This window comes from Equus caballus, chromosome 10, assembly GCF_041296265.1.
Source record: "Equus caballus isolate H_3958 breed thoroughbred chromosome 10, TB-T2T, whole genome shotgun sequence".
NCBI classification, from domain to species: Eukaryota; Metazoa; Chordata; class Mammalia; order Perissodactyla; family Equidae; genus Equus; species Equus caballus.
This window is the reverse complement of record NC_091693.1, coordinates 4046870-4064337: the sequence shown is the minus strand read 5'-3', so window position 1 is coordinate 4064337 and position 17468 is coordinate 4046870. Positions and strand designations below refer to the sequence as shown.

Genomic DNA, 17468 nt, shown 5'->3' with positions numbered 1-17468 from the left:
ACACCCACAAATAATTACTTTCACTTTAAATCTAATGGAGGATTTTTTTGGTAAATCTTACTATTTTATTTATTTATTTATTTTTTTGAGGAAGATTAGCCCTGAGCTAACATCTGCCACCAATCCTCCTCTTTTTGCTGTTTCTTCTCCTTTAGCTGACAGCCAATTTATTTTATTTTATTTATTTTATTTTTTTTTGAGGAAGATTAGCCCTGAGCTAACTACTGCCAGTGCTCCTCTTTTTCGCTGAGGAAGACTGGCCCTCACCCAACATCCATGCCCATCTTCCTCTACTTTCTATGTGGGACGCCTACCACAGCATGGCTTGACAAGTGGTGCCATGTCCGCATCTGGGATCTGAACTGGTGAACCCTGGGGCGCTGAAGCTGAACGTGCGAACGTATCTCTGCACCACTGGGCCGGCCCCATAAACCTTACTATTTTCAAACTTCATTTTTAGGGCCAGCCCCGTGGCCTTAGTGGTTAAGTTCAGCGTGCTCCACTTTGGTGGCCTGGGTTCAGTTCCCAGGCCTGGACCTACACTACTCCCTGTCGGTGGCCATGCTGCGGCCGGTGGCTCACATGCAGAAAGAAGATTGGTAGCGGATGTTAGCTCACGGCAAATCTTCCTCAGCAAAGAAAGAAAACCACTTCACTTTTAGTTCTGTGAATCTTTGTTTACTTTTTAACTGCACTCTATAAAAATCCTTCTTAGCGTCCCCGTCTCTCGAGCCCTTTCTGACCTTTGTTCACGTGACAAGAAGTGTTTGATGATGAGCCTGCTGAGCACGAGGCACTAGGGACACAGAGAGGAAGGCCCTCGGCCGCCCGCGACTGGACAGGCGCCACGGCTGGTGGGCGGTCAAGACGGCAGCTCCCACAGGCAGGTGTGCAGGGTGCTGGCGTGTGGGGGTTGTCCGCAGGCACGCGTGCAGGTAAGAGTATGGCGGAGGCATCGTAGGCAGGGTGCAAACGCTCTGCACAAGGTGGGAGCACCGGATGCCCAGAGCAGATGCCAGGCCCGAGAAGTGCCCACCTTGTGGCATGGCAGAGACAGCAGTGCTGGCCGGAGGCAAGGCAGATGGCTGAGGTCCCCCTTTGTGATCAAAAGGGGGTCAGATCTCACAGGGCTGACCCTGGAACTGGCCCTCCTCTGTGGTCCCCTTAAACTTCACTATGTGCTTCTCTCCCACTCTCATTGCGAATGAGCCTTGGCCTGTTCCACAACCACATTAACTCCTACCTCAGGGCCTTTGCACTTGCTGGCTCCTCTGCCTGGAATATTCTTTCTCAGTTCTTCCCACAGCTGGATGCTTCTTATCATTTGGGACTCAGAGCAGTTAACCCCTTCTTGCAGAGTCTCTCCCTGCCTATAATTTCCAAAGGGTCCCTCTCGGCCCGGCACACTTACACCAGCACACGTTTACTACTTCACCATAGGCATCTCATCCTCTTCCTGGATAGTCACCACTGGAAGCATCTCTTTTCCCACTTGTCCACTGCTGACCACGCCCACTGCCAACCACGCCCAATGCTAACCATGCCCACAGAGGACAGGTGACGTGTCTGTCACTGTTCCCAAGCCAGCTACTCTGCAGTGCCGTGGAGAAAGCTGCCTTAATGAGCCCCCGGTGCTGCGCAGGCCCACCCCATCTCAGGTGGGAGTCCAGTATCCTCCCTGCCCGGCAGACGGTCTCCTCCCGGGGGAGCCTTCTCCCCCATGGTCTAGAGGCCCCAGCGGTCTGGCGTTCCAGACAACCACGCACTGGGTGATGGCAGACAGTGCACATGAGGGGATACAGAGGATGAGAAAGACACTACAGTGTCACAAGAGATGAGCAGGCACAACATACACATCAATAAACACATTTTTAAAAAGAGGCAATAGACGAAAATGCTGTTGGTATTGTTTTAGGATGACAGGGAGAAGGGGCAGAGTTTCCTTCTCCTCCATATTTCCCAAGTTCAAAGGCTCTGTGTTCAGCCTAAGGGGCCTCAGCACACAGGCGTGAACAAAAGCCAGGCCCAAGCTGGCGTGGGTCTGTGGCAGCGGCCTCTGCGTGGCATTAGCACATCCAAAGACATATTAAGTTGGCAGAGGGAGGTGCCGAAAAGAAGCTTGTGGACTGGACTCTCTTGATGGGAGGAGGAGGGCATGGACTGGGTGGCCAGCTCGTCCTGGCCTGTCTGGGGCTTTCCTGGTTTCAGCACTGAACATCCCATGTGCCAGGAAACCTCTCGGTCCTGGGCACACTGACAAGGTCCCTTCTTTCCACCCACCCTGCCTGTTTTGATTCCACTCCCCCCGTACCCCTGCAAGTAATGAATTCAGTTTGCGATGGTTGCAGGATACAAGGTAAGGCTACAAAAATCAACTGAATTTCTAAAACAATTAGAAAATCAAGTTTAAAGGAAAATAACATTAACAATAGCATCCAAAACCATGAAATACTAGGGATAAATTTAACACAATAAGTACAAGATCCTTCTCCTGAAAATTAGAACACATTGCTTAGAGAAATTAAAGATGCCCGAGACAAGTGGAATGATACACCATGTTAATGGACTAGAAGCCTCAGTAGAGTTCAGATGTCAATTCTTCATATTAATCTACAGACTCAGCGCAACGCCAGCCACAGTCCCAGCAGGCTTCTGAGTAGAAGCTGGCAGGTGATGCTAAAATTGTATACACGTCTGTAAAGGAGGAGTCAAAGGATACTGAAGAAGACGGGCCAAGCTGGAGGACTTACCTATCAATTTTTAAGACTACAAAGCTACAGGGACTGGCCCCATGGCCGAGTGGTTGGGTTCGTGCGCTCCGCTTCGGCGGCCCAGGGTTTTGCCAGTTCGAGTCCTGGGCGCGGACATGGCACTGCTCACCAGGCCACACTGAGGCAGCGTCCCACATGCCACAACTAGAAGGACCCACAACTAAAAATGCACAACTATGTACTGGGGGGCTTTGGGGAGAAAAAGGAAAAATAAAATCTTAAAAAAAAAAAAAAGACTACACAGCTACAGTAATCAAGCCAGCGTGGTACTGTATAAAAACAGACAAATAGACCAAGAACAAAATAAAGAGTTCAGAATTCACATATATAGTCTCCTGATTTATGTCAAAGGTGCCAATGCAATTTAGGGGGAAAAGAAGGTCTTTATAATAAATTATGCTTCAGCAACTGATGTTCCATAAAGAAAAAAACTCGTCCCCTATCCACACGACACACAAAAGTTAATCTGAGATGGATCATAGACCTAAATATAAAACTATGAAGCTTCTAGAATAAAACACAGGGGGTAATTTTTGTGACTTTAGGGTAGGCAAAGATTTCTTATGGAATGAAAAGCATAGCACGTGAAATAAATAAGTGATAAACTAGACTTCATCAAAGTTAAAAACTTTGCTTTTCAACTGGGAGAAAATATTTGCAATATATCTGACAAAGGAGATCCAGAATATATAAAGAACTGTTAAAACTCAACAAGAAGAAAACCCAAATGAAAAATGGGCAATGAGTTCATAAAAGAAGAGAAAGACATGGCCATTAAGCAGTGAAAAGATGTTGAAGATTCTTTACCACCAGGGAAATGCAAATAAGCTGGTGGTGCCAATGCAACAGAGTGGCAAAAATTAAAGACTGATAATACCAAGAACTGATGAGAATGTGGACCAACTGGAATTCTCATATGCAGGGCTGGTGAGAACATAAAATGGTACAACTACTTTAGAAAACTGTTCGGCAGTTTCTTATAAATATACTCTTACTGTATGGCCCAGCAATTCCACTCCTAGGTCTTTCTAAAGAGAAATAAAAATGTATGTCCATAAAGACTTGAGCACAAATATTCATAGCAACCAGAAACTGGAAAGCCAAAAGTCCATCAACTTGTGAACAAATTATAGTGCATCCATATAAGGGAATCCTACTCAGCAATAAAAAACAGCAACATAGATAATCTCAAAAGCATCATGCAAGTAATAGAAACCAGACTCAAAAGACTACATACCCATTAACACGAAATTCTAATAAACAAAACTATAGTGACAGAAAGCAGATCAGTGATTACCAGGGAGAGGGGAGCAGAGCAAGGGGACAAAAGAGACCTTTCTGGGGGAATGGAAATGTTTGTATCTTGACTGTGGTAATAGTTACATGACTGTATATATTTATCAAAACTCAAAAAACTTTACAGTTAAAAATATTGATATTTATTGTATGTAAATTATACCTCAATACAGCAGATAGAGAAGAAGAGGCCTGGCTGGAGGGCCTCTGGGAAGGTGGCAGTGGGGAAGTGTGACATTGTGTGACTTTCTCTGAATCCCCACAGGAAGACAGACAGAGCAATGAGACAGCAAAGCCAGGGACACGACTTGCAATAAAAGTAATTCACAAAATATCCCCAGGGACTCCAAAACGAAGGCAGATGAGGAAGATCACACAGGAGAAAATCTAGGTGACCTTGGGTTTGGCAAAGACTTTTTGGATACAATACCCACACGATCCATGAAAGAAAAAATCAAAAAGTGTACTTTATTACAATTAAAAACTTCTACTCTGCAAACAACACTGTAAAGAAGAATGAAAAGACAAGTTGCAGACTAGGAGAAAATTTCTGCAAAACACATACCTGATAAAGACTGGTATTCAAAATATACAAAGAACTCCTAAAATTCAACAATAAGAAAATAAACCACCCAATTAAAAAATGGGCAAAAAACCTGAACAGATACCTCACCAGAGAAGATATACGGGTGACAAATAAGCATAAGAAAAGACAGTCAACATCATATGTCATCACAGAATTGCAAACTAAAACAATGAGACACCACTACACACCTATTAGAATGGCTAAAATCCAAACACTGACAACACCAAATGCTGACAAGAATGTGGGGCAACAGCAAACTCTCATTCATTGCTGGTGGGAAAGCAAAATGGTACGGCCACTTTGGAAGACAGTTTGGCAGTTTCTTACAAAGAAAATACAATCTTACTTACTTACTTACTAAGCAATCACGCTCTTTGGTATTTACCCAAACAAGCTGAAAACTTTGGTCCATACAAAAATTTGCACATCAATATTTATAGTAGCTTTATTCATAATTGGCAAAATTTGGAAGCAACCAAGATGTCTTCCAATAGATGAATGGATAAACAAACTGTGGTATATTCAGCAATAAAAAGAAAAGAGCTATTACCACACGAGGCAATGGAGGAATTTCAATGCATACTGTAAATGAAAGAAGCCCGTCTGAAAAGCCTACATCCTGTGTGAGTCCAACTATATGATGTTCTGGAAAAGGCAAAACTATGGAGACAATAAAAAGGCTGGTGATTGCTAGGGGTTCTGGGGAAGAGGGGAGGGGTGGCCAGGTGGAGCACAGGGGATCTCTAGGGCAGTGAAACTATTCCATATGATACTTTAATGGTAGATATGTGTCCTTAGACATTTAGCAAACTCGCAGAATGTACACCACCAAGAGTGACCCCTCACGTAAACTATGCCCCTTAATTAATAATAACGCATCAATGTTGGCTCATCAATTGACAAACACGCACCACACTAACGCGAGATGTTAATAACAGGGGAAACTGGGGGAGAAGGGTGTGATGGGGTTGATGGGAAGTCTCTGTATTTTCTGCTCAATTTTTCTATAAACCTAACACTGTTCTAAAAACTAAAATCTATTAGCTGGGGGGCCAGCCCCGTAGCTGAGTGGTTAAATTTCCGCGTGCTCTGCTTCAATGGCCCAGGTGCGCAGGTTCGGATCCTGGGTGCGGATCCACACCACTCATCAGCCATGCTGTGGGGCATCCAAGTACAAAGGAGAGGAAGACTGGCACAGATGTCAGCTCAGGGCTAATCTTCCTCACCAAAAGAAAGAAAGAAATTACAAATAAGTAAATAAAATCTATTAATTGAAACAACAACAAAAAAGCAGATGAGCCAAACGCATCCACATCACAGACCCGCATGTCTCGTGGTCTGTGCGGGAAGCAAGAGAGGGAGGCAAGGGCGCATCTGAGGGGTAAGAACAAGAGAGCCCACAAGAGGCCACCGGCCTTCAGCGAGAGCATGGCGGGCCAGCGTGACAAGAGCGCCAAGTGCGGGAAGGCCTCCATCCACTCCAGCAGTGGTGACGGCTGGGCCCCGTGAAACCTGGAGACCGTTCATGCAGGGACAACAGAGGTGAAGGAAGAGAAGGGCCGGAAACGAGTAGGGGAGGGGAACACAGCCAGGAAATCTCGAAAATCTCAGAAACTGTCTCCGTATTTTTTGGTACAGACTGAAAACAATGGAAATGGGAACTCTGTCAATCAGAAAAGTTATCCTGACCCACAACTCCTTCTAAAATTGAAGGAAAATAGATTTTATCTAAAACCGAGCAATAGCAAAGTATCACGGCCAAATCCCATATTAAGCTATAATGATAAAAAAAGAGAATAAGGAAAAGAACAAGAGTCCCCAGAGACGATGAGAGCCGCCAGAAAGATGCGCCCATCAAACGGATCAAAGCCGTAACCTTCACTTTCAAGATAAGCAGCCTTTTAGCTTGTTAAGAACATGATATATGATATAAAAAAACAACATAAAGCAGAATTAGAAAAACTTAAAAATGAGGCATCAGAACTCGGGAAAGAATTAGAAATTAAAGAAAACAATCATTTCAGTAATGAAAACTGTCATGGGTCGAATGGCAGCCTCCCCCGAAATGTGTCCACGTGCTAACTCCCAGAACCTGCGACAGTGACCTCATTTGGAAAAAAGATCTTTGCAGATGTCATTAAGCATCTCCAGATGAGCAGACTGCTCTGGGTTATGGGGGAGGGCCCTACGGCCAGAGACAAGTGTCCTTTACAAGAGACACAGAAGAGGAGGCGGCGAAGCGAAGTTGGGGACAGAGACTGGAGTGACGGGCTGCAAGCTAAGACACCCCAAGGAGCGCCCGCAGCCCACGGAAGCCGCAACGGGCACAGAGCACGGCCCTGCCGACACCTTGATTCAGACCTCCGGCCTCCAACAGTGTGAAAGAATAAACGCATGCTGTTTCAAGGCCCTCCTCCATCTGTGGTACTGGTCACAGGAGCCCCAGGAAACGAGGACACCGCAGCCTCCCAAGAAGGAGCACGAGCAGGAATGAACACAACAGACACGCCTTAAGGCAAAGGGAAGGTGGAAAGGAGAACAAGCAACTCAAAAAGCAAGGAAGAAAGTAACAAAAAGGATTCAAAAGCAAGTGACGCTCTTAACTCAGCAATTCTATCTGCATCTCAGAATTTTCCTTAAAGGAATATCATGGCTATTCTGCAAAGATTCATATTATCACTGCACTATTTTTAATAGTCCCCAAATAGAAACCACTTTCTTTCTGAAAATATAACTCAAAAATCCCTAAACAGGGGGCCGGCCTGGTGGTGCAGCAGTTAAGTGCGCACGTTCCACTTCTTGGCGGCCCGGGGTTCGCCGGTTTGGATCCCGGGTGCGGACATGGCACTGCTTGGCACACCATGCTGTGGTAGGCGCCCCACGTATAAGGATGAGGAAGATGGGGATGGATGTTAGCTCAGGGCCAGTCTTCCTCAGCAAAAAGAAGAGGATTGGCAGCAGTTAGCTCAGGCTAATCTTCCTCAAAAGAAAAAAAAAAATCCCTAAACTGTTGAAGGCATTCATCCATTTCCCCAATTTGATCTTGGTTTTCTACACAAACTGGGGCCCTGAAATAAGGCACCTTATAAGGAGCCATGACTATTGTCAGATTAATGGTGCTACATTAATACTGTCACAATTATCTTCTACTAAAATTCTGTTGCTTAAAAAATGAAGTATCATTCATTAAAATGAACATTAATCACTCAACAGAAGGATCTTTAAGAGAACTTACTTTAATACACCCAAACCCCGGCACAGCTTGGTTGGACAGTTTCCTTGGCGCGTCTGTTTCTGGATTAATATGGTGTCGCTCAGGACAGAGTCTTTTGTCTCTGAAAAAAAGGAACTGGATTTCAAAACCAGAAAAAAACAATAATAATTTTTAACATAGATTTTAAAGTATTCTTTAGGAAAATTAATCTATAATTAAAATCAGAGAACTTTTATTCCAAACAGTTTAAAAGTGAAGCAACCATTTTAAATACTTCAGATGACATTAACCATATGCAAATAAGTGAAAGGGATCCTGAAATTTAATTGACACCAAATAAACTTAAAGCAAAGAGTTACTTCGTTATTTCTGTCGACATTCTTAAATGCAATATGTAAATGGACAAAATGTTCTTCCAAAATAAAGATTCTGAACCAGAAACACAACCCCATAACCCACAACAAAGGCCAATTAACCTCTGAACCAGACAACATTCCTTAAGCCAAACTGAGAAAGTCAATATTCTATTAAAGGCATGATGGAAATTGCTGCTAATAACCCGTTTAACGTACCATAATTTAAAAAAGTTAATGTCAACAGTTATCTTAAAATTAAATTCATCCCAGTAGATACATATCAGACGCCGACGACCCAGCCCCAGCCGTCTATTTATCAAGCATTGGCATGGTGTCTGCGTCAGCGAGAGGGCCCAGGACTGTTAAGAGACCCACACTGTCCACGCTGACTCATGGAACCCATGCAGTTTCCGTCCAGATTTCAGCAGGGTTTTAGAAGAAATTGACAGGTCTATTCTAACATGTATATGGAGATGCAAGAAACCTAAAAATAGCAAAACAACCCTGAAGAAGAGCAACGGTGCAGGACTGATACACCAGCTTCCATGACTCGCTACAGCACAAGCTACCGTACTCGAGAAAGTTCAGGACGAGTGGAAGGACAGACGTACAGCCCAACGAACAGAGAGAGCCCACAACGGACCACAGAGACTATCATCTGGTCTATGTCAAAGGCACCAATTCGGGAGAACACAACGAGGTTTTAAATATATGATGCTGTAGCAAAGTAAACCTTGCCCCATATCTCACACTACATAAAAAATTAACTCAATATGGATTATACGCCTAAATGTGAAAGCTGAAACTATAAAGCTGTTAGAACAAAATACAGAAGAATGTCTTCACGATCTAGAGATAGGCAAATACTTCTTCTTAAATAAGGACACAAAAACAGTAACTGTAAAATACTTCTTCAAAATTAAAAATGTCTGTTCATCAAAAGACTATTAAGAGAGTAAAAAGGCAAGCCACAGACTGGGAGAAGACACGCTCAGTGCAAACATCTGACAAAGCACTCTCATATCTAGGATAAATAAAAGACCCCAACAAACCAGTAAGAAAAAGATAAACACCCCATTTAAAAAAAGGACAAAAGACCCGAACGGGCACTTCACAAAAAGAGGACAGTCAACGTCCCGCAAGCATATGAAAAGACATTCAACACTACTTATTATCAGAGAGACGCAAACGAAAATCACAGTGATTTACCACGCCACCCTCATGAACACGAAAATATGGAGCAACTCACTCTCTCTCACACTTTGCTGCTGGGACCGTGACATGGTCAGCCGCTTTGGACAAGGGGAACATACGTCTACCTTATGACCCAGCAATTCCACTCCAAAGTATGTACCCCAGGAGATGGGTGCGTATTTTCACAAAAAGACAGGTACAAGAATGTTCATAGCAGCTTCATACATAAATAACCAAAAACTGGAAACAACCCACAGGCCCACCAACAGACGAATGAATATGTACATGGTAAGATACTCGTACAATGGAAACTGAGCCACAAAATAACAAATATCGACACCCACAACAACAGATGAATGTCACAGATTTAGGTGGAATGTACTATAATTGCATTTATACGAAGTTCAAAAACAAGCAAAACTAATCAACGTTGACAGCTATCAGGAGGGTGCTCACTCCTGGGGAAGGGGCACGAGGGGATCCGGGGTGCTCCCTCAGAGCAGGTGGCTTACATGGGGGCACCCACACATGACAGTTCACCAAGCCGCAAACTTATCGTCTCTGTCTACTGTATGCTGTATCTCAATTAAAAAAAGATGACTGGCTTACTTGCAAAAACCAAAAGCCTTAAGATACGGACAAAGAGGCCTGGTGGCTTTTTCGTCTTCTTTGGCTTCCAGAACCCCCGCAGTGAACTCGTACAGCTCCAGTGGAATCTTGGCCTCTGCTCGCTCCAAGTAGCGCAGGACACCAACTGCATGGCATGCATTTCTCTCCGTCAGCAGCAACACAGATTTGGTTTTTATATCTCCCTGTTCTGCAGGAGAACCCTTAAAAGCGGGGGTGAACAAAGGAAGCAGGTCATCCACATCAGTCTCAGTGATGAAGCTTCAGGGAGTCTGAATTTGTCAGTACCCAGAAAATGCCAGTGGAATATTAAAACATGATAAAAATTAATCAAACCTGTTCGGCTGAACTGTGAAAATGATCAGACATGCAATATAGGCGTCCACCAAAAATTTTTGGAGAGGAAGGAAAGCTGAAGTGAATCACACACGTGGCATCAGTGATGGCCAGGAGCGGGATGCAATCATCAGTCAAGGCTGGAGAAAGAGTCCAACAACCGCAGATGAGGCTGGAGCTTCGCTGCGCTTACTCCACAGAGCAAGTCCACCAACCGTCCTTCAACATATTTCTTTATTGCATTTTACTTTTTAGATGCAAAGACACTTCTTGCCCATTTTTTTCGAAAAATGTCACAACCAGTGATTAAATTCCAGAGAGAAGTGCTCTCCCTTTTAGCTTGAAAAATGTCTCTTTTTAGCACAAATATAGGCTGCCCACATGTTTTACACTTATTTTATACATTTTGATGCTCATATTTCTAATATTAAGTCTACCAACCATTGATGACCGTGTTTCATCATAGGCGCATACATATGTAATATATATAAATGAGACAGCGATCCCCAGGCTGGAACTCCAGGGACAATGTCTGGACTAGACTAGGGGTCGCTGCCTGCTGACCTGAGCGCCCGGGGGCACCTGGATCCACCTAAAGACCAAAATCCTAGTGGAGGTTAATCTTCATTTTGGAATTAACACTACTAATAAGTTCTCAGCAAATCTGGGAGATGCTGAGCAATCTGGAGAGAGGACAGATCAATGAACTGAAGACATGATTCCTACAAGCTCAGCCTTCTCTAAAGATAAACAAATGAAAACACTTACCTAACGCAATGTGAGAGCCAGAACTTAACTTCTTCCTCCACTGCTCTAAAACATTTTTTAAATCAAAAACCATCTCTTTGTGCATTTTCAAGCAAAATATGGAACTGCTTTCTACTACCTAAAGATGAAACCAGAGGCCATGTCACAGTCAGGAACATAAGCTTGAAGTCAATTGTTTATCACTAATGATCACATACGCCACTTTATCTGTGACGGCGTTATCTCACTGAGCCACTAATTCGAAGAAGGAGATGATTGTAAATTTAAATAAATATATTTCCAGAATTCAATAATTTATATAGAAAAACTTGCTCAAGTGAAACAAACATTATTTTGCTAAAACTACTTTCCTTTTCATTTATTTTTTAAATTTTTAAATTTTTTTTAAGATTGTCGCCTGAGCTAACATCTGTTGCCAATCTTCTTCTTCTCCCCAAAGCCCCCAGTACACAGTTGTATACTCTAGTTGCGAGTGCCTCTGGTTGTGCCATGTGGGAAGCCGCCTCAGTGTGGCCTGATGAGCAGTGCCATGTCCATGCCCAGGATCCAAACCAGGGAAACCCCAGGCCACTGAAGCGGAGCATGTGAACTTAACCACTCGGCCATGTGGCCGGCCCCTACTTTTGTTTTTAAATAATGCATCCATACGTGTGTGTGTACATATATGTGCATGTGTACATGTGTGCGTATGTATGCACATATATAAATATACAGATATCTGTGTGTGTATGTAGATACACACACCTGTATATGTACGCACCAAATTTATGGTACTATTATCAACAGGAGCTTTTTCACTACACCTTCTAGCTCATTATTGTTGAAAGGTGGATGTACTACCGATTCTTATACTTTATTTTGAATTTGGCCTGGTTTCTACATTTTAGCATGATTTATACAAAATCAGATTAACTAAATCTTCAGCCAATTTATTTGGCTTTTCTGGTTACATGATAACATATTTCAATGTCACCTTCTCTATTTTCTTAAACAAAGGTACAGAAGAGGTTGGATTTCTTCCTGAGTCGGATGATGCTCCATCCTGACAGGAGGCACTGCTCCCTTGGGTGATGTTCGCATCAGCGGGAAGGCTGGTCCCACCTCATGGCCCCCACTCCCCCCGTCCCGTCCCACCCCCCACCCCCACCCCTGGCGGTGTCAAGCCTCCTGCTCGCCCCTCCACTGCTATCAGCACTCGCAGCAGAACCCACCTCCTCCCCTGAGTGATGCTAAACTTATAAAATTGTATTCCCATGTCAAACATGTAACTACCTCAGTAATTCTCTGCAGACTCGCGATTCGATCACAGTTTAAACACCCGGTAAGAACACCACGTGCGGGAGGGCTCACCTTGCACACTGTTTCTGTTTCAGCTACAGAACAGGTGAAGATCAGCGTCTTTTGTGCCTGACTTGGGATGAAATCAAGAGTCTGGAGTAAAGTAGAGGTTTTTTCACATTCTAGGCAAAGATGCACCACCTGGTAATGAAATACAAGAACAACGTGACGGAAAAACGTTCAAGGGGCTGCAGTTTCACTTTTCATAGGTAAGGTACGATTTTAATAGAAAAGAATGCATGAGAAATCAACGTAAACTTCAATACTTAAATCAATATTCAACTTAAATATTACAGATTTGTGTCTGAAACTGGAGCTATCATCTTTTAATATTAAGCCGTGCAGTAAAGGTCACTGGTTGAGGCCATCGGCGCCAGCACACCCGTGCCTCCTCACCTGCTGGACACTGCCATAGAGAGCGCCCTCCTCCAGGGCCGTGATCACCACGGACGGCTCGCTCATGAACTCTCGGAGCAAATGCTCCACGTGTCTGTCCCAGTGAACTCCGACCGCAACGATCTGACGGGGTGCCGATTCCCTTTCTTCAACTTCAATATTTTTTTTAAAGTTATCTAATATAGCAAACATCTAAAAAATCAGTATAATTAATTCATTTTTATTTCAAAAGAGAATAACAATTAGTTTGACAGAATATAAAAGGTAAAGGATTGTATATTCTCTCTTCTCAGAGTGGGGAAAGGCTTTACAAACATAAAAGTAGAGGAAAAACTAAAAAAGGAGAAAATGTTCAGTATGAACACAACACAGACAGCATCTGGGTAAATATGTGTAACACGCATAACAAAGGATCAACCTCCTTATATAAAAACTTATGCAGACTGGTTTTAAAAAATGATCTCACCGACGGAAAATAAGCACAGGAAGGAACAGGCAGCTCAGAGAAGAGCAGGGACAAATGGCCTGCAGGAATCAATGCTCAGCTTCACAAGGACTCAGGGAAACAGACTGAGCTGCGAGAGGCCACACTTAACAACGGCAGAGAAGGCTGGGGGGCCCGACCACAGGCGTGCAGGGGCAAGGCACGCGGCGCAGTGCCCAACGGAGCGGGGCGGGCTACGCGCCCGGAAAGTCAGCCGTGCAACGCAGGACACCAGACCGCAGTTCTGCAAACGGAACCGAGATGCTAGAGGAGTTCAGGAGCCCTGCACAGGCCCACATAAAGCTGGGACCTGAAGCTGAGGCCATCACCGCTCCCAGTGAATGCTCTTGGTATCAGGTTACCCTACTCCCAACAAAAGCCTTGTTAAGAAGTCATAGTCTTTGACTGGTTAATCCCCTTCCTAGGAATTTATCCTAAGGGAAACCTGCAAAAAGGATGTATGTTCTTGGGCTGGCCCCACTGTCCAGTGGTTAAGTTCGCACGCTCCGCTTTGGCGGCGCAGGGTTTCGCCTGTTTGGACCCTGGGTGCGGACATGGCACCGCTCATCAGGCCGTGCTGAGGCGGCGTCCCACATGCCGCAACTGGAAGGACCCACAACTAAAAATACACAACTATGCACTGGGGCCTTTGGAGAGAAAAAGGAAAAATAAAATCTTCAAAAAAAAAAAAAAAGATGTATGTTCTTTAGACAAATTTAAAAATCAATTCGGTCATGCCCACAGGATTCAATACCATATGGCCCGTAACAGTCATGCTGTAGAATAGTAATAATACTCACGATGCTGTTCACTGAAAAATGCAAGTTACAAACTAGCACATAAAATAAGGTCCTGGTATTATTAATTATATGGATCAACAGACACAGGGATTATAAAAAGGAAGGAAATATTCCAAAACAGTAAGAGTGATTACCTCTGAGTGTAAGATTACGGATATCGGGGTTTTTCAAGGGCTCTTCTCTATTTCTCCAATTTTATACCGTAAAAATTATTGCTTCCATAATCAGAAAAATATTAATTAAATACTTTAGAAACCTCTCTGGGAAAGAATTTTTGCTCTTCAAAGAGAGCTTTAACATTGGGAAGGAAATTTCAGACAAATGTTCTCTCTCTTGATTATACAAGTTAAAAGAAAATTTTTTTTAGATTAACTGGATTCTTCTCCAGCTAGACGCTTTTCCTTATTCCTAAAAGCAGTTAAGACTTTAATTTTATATATATACGTGTGTGTGTATTTTTCTGAGCAGTAACGACATCTAAACGGTGCCGTACTCACTTGTTCACTGGCTTCAGAGAATAATACCTCCACCTCGTCCAGGATCAGGTGACAGAGTCTAAGAAACAACAAGCTCTGATATCTGAGAAGTCTCAGGAGGCTGTGTGGTGTCGTAACAATCACGTCACCTACAGTTTAAAAGAAAAAACAATGCGCCTTGTAGGTTTTCCAGAGGTCTAACATTCCCTTTGCTAAGATTCCACACACTTTCTAGAAACGTCTTCTAATTAAACAAAAAGCTGCTTCTCTTCCTCAGGGGGTTGAGGCGAGACAAGGCTAGGCCGTGTCATCATCTGATTCCACACCCGGGCTCCCAACCTGGTTGTAGTCAACCTCAAACAAACAGGAGGTGCTCAGGAAACAGCTGATAAAAGACCGCAATCACGCAGTTTTCTCAGTGAAACAGACGCCAGCCAAGATCAAACCTCCACCAGCCACACCCGTCCGGAGCTGAGAGGTGAGGTCTGGACGGTGACGGTCAGCACACGACCCGTGTCTGCCGGCGCCAGGCCCGCCTGGCCGGGTTCCCCCGTGTTCTGCAGGGAAAACCAAACAGCTTGGAAAGCGCGCTTACAGCCCCGTGGAAGCTTCATATTTTTGGCTTCGTCCTTGTGGAGTCCGATGGTTAACAACACGGGATGAAGCGGCCTGGAGGACGTGCCGTAGTCTCCCAATAATTCAAAAACAAACTGGGCCTTCTTCCATCCAGGGCACACGAAGACTGCCAGAGGCTGCAAAGCAAACAAATTCACAGGATTTTGGATAAAAGTTAGGAATCCAACATAGGCTAAGTGAAGCATGCAGAACATCTTCTTGTAGAGGGGAAGCACTATTCAAGTTTTTGCTATCATCATCATATAGGTCAGAAAAGTTAAAATATGATGTCATTAAAATGGATTTAGACACACTGACTCAGATTTTCCTAGGGCTTAAACTGAGCACTTCACAAGTATTAATCCATTTAGTCCTTAAAACACGCTTACAGGATAGGACCAATGACTATCTTATCTCACAGATGAAGAGTCTAAGGCACAGAGAGGTGAAGTCAGTTGCCCAAGGCTGCACAGCTAATACACAGGAGCAACAGGATTTGAAACCAGATGGTTTGGCTCTAGAGCTCCTGCTCCCAAGCACAAGGAGGCACTAACTGCCTCCTGAAAGGGGCCTTAACAAAGGTTAACACCTCTGCCCAAGGAGATTAAATTTACTCTAGCACCATCTGAGCCCTGCCCTCCACTACCCCACAGCTACCTCCTGTAGGCGCACTGCCTGCCAAAGGCCTTCCTGGACAGGCGCCCTCAGCTAACCCAAGAGGAGAGATCCAGGCGAGCGCCAGCTTCCAGGCCAGGACTACGAGCAGGCTGACGGCGGGGAGGCGGGGAAGCGAGGAGACACAGAGGCAGGCCCCGGACACCGCTTCCGCCCTGCTGGGGCTCAATCTCAACACAAGCTGCATCTCATCAACAGGGGTCAGCGGCTGCCCGACTGCGGGACACCAACGTGTCCACTTAATTTTATTAAATTAATACGTAACTTAGCCAGCGCAGATTTCCAAAGGGAAATCATTAAGCTACACAGCATAATTAGAAAAATAAACTAGTATCTTTGCAAAAACGCAACTCTGTGTGTTTGGTGCTGCTACTTCCCCCTCATACCGAGTGACGGGACTGTCTACAGAGCATCCTCGCGGCAGCATCTGAGCAGAGGTCGTAAACACGTCCGTCACCTGACGGCCAGAACCCGGCAGGCAGACGTCACTACCCCACCGTCACGTGACCCTCACACCCAATTTCTCTCCCTTCTATCATCTTTCTCAGCTATTTTCAGATTCTTAGGCGTGGGAAACATAAAGTAGGATTAAAAACAGTGTGGGGCGCTGTGAAAATAATGTGAAGAATAGGGGACAAGATGGCAGAAAACCTAAATTCCAATGCCACTTCTTGTCACACTCGTCAGCTGTGAAGAATTCATACTAGTAACTTTTCACGAGCTTAATTTTCTCATCTGTAAAATGGTGAGAACAATATCAGGCCTGATCATCTCATAGGGCTGTCGTGACAATCAGATGAATTAAGTCAGTGACATATTTTTATAAACCATGTATTCGTCTCTAAAAGCCAGGACTCTCTCGACTCAGCCGATGGCCCATGCCTGGGAATCCAGGCGGGAATCAGTGTGACAGAATCAATGACGTGATGACAGAAGGGAGGTCCTCGGAGGGCAGTTTCTATCCTGCCAGCTTGGACACCAAATGAGTAAACGTAATCTAAACTTTACCAAACGTTAGGTGTAAAACTTAAAAATAAATATTTAATCCACTTTGTTGTAAAACAAAATTGTCTTCAACTTACTCCATTTCTACTCGGTAACGACTTGTAGCAACCCGCTGTCTGCAAAATCGTAAGCACGGGTGGAAGGTACAGCAGAGGGTCATTTCCGCAGTGAGCAATGACGACCACGTCACAGCCACGTGCTATGGGAGGCCAAGAGTAAGACTCGGTGTGGCTAGGTCCTGGAAACTTATTTCTTTGAAGAGCCTACAAAACATCAACAACAACCAAAAAACCACAATAAAGTAAAGAAAACCAATAAAAACTCTGATTGCTCACTTTACCCCCAACAATGAGTAGACATTGCTCAATCTGGTATTTTCCAGGACCTAACTTGCTAAGTCCCCCTGAATCTTTTCCAGCACCAAATTCCTGCTGTAAGACTCTTGCTTTTCTGGGCTCCAAATTAAAAGGATCCAATAGGTGGCCTGTTGACCAACCAAGTACTTAAAGCTCACCAAAAACTGATGTCATT

The 17468-nt window shown here is 44.3% G+C and overlaps 1 protein-coding gene across 12 annotated transcripts in view; it reads right to left on the bottom strand.

The window, feature by feature from the left end:
- The window catches only part of TDRD12 (tudor domain containing 12), an 85445-nt gene that overhangs the window by 17120 nt on the left and 50857 nt on the right, over positions 1-17468 (bottom strand). For all 12 annotated transcript variants that reach the window (XR_011422277.1, XR_011422278.1, XM_023649485.2 and 9 more), the window contains 9 exons: positions 17015-17200; positions 15238-15394; positions 14664-14791; positions 12883-13074; positions 12499-12627; positions 11149-11266; positions 10381-10520; positions 10027-10247; positions 7889-7988 (listed from right to left, as the gene is read on the bottom strand). Coding sequence is in view for 10 of the 12 variants with exons in the window: in XM_023649485.2 (XP_023505253.2) it covers positions 7889-7988; positions 10027-10247; positions 10381-10520; positions 11149-11266; positions 12499-12627; positions 12883-13074; positions 14664-14791; positions 15238-15394; positions 17015-17200 (1371 nt within the window). In the remaining 2 variants the exon portion in view is untranslated. The remainder of the gene's footprint in view (positions 1-7888; positions 7989-10026; positions 10248-10380; positions 10521-11148; positions 11267-12498; positions 12628-12882; positions 13075-14663; positions 14792-15237; positions 15395-17014; positions 17201-17468) is intronic.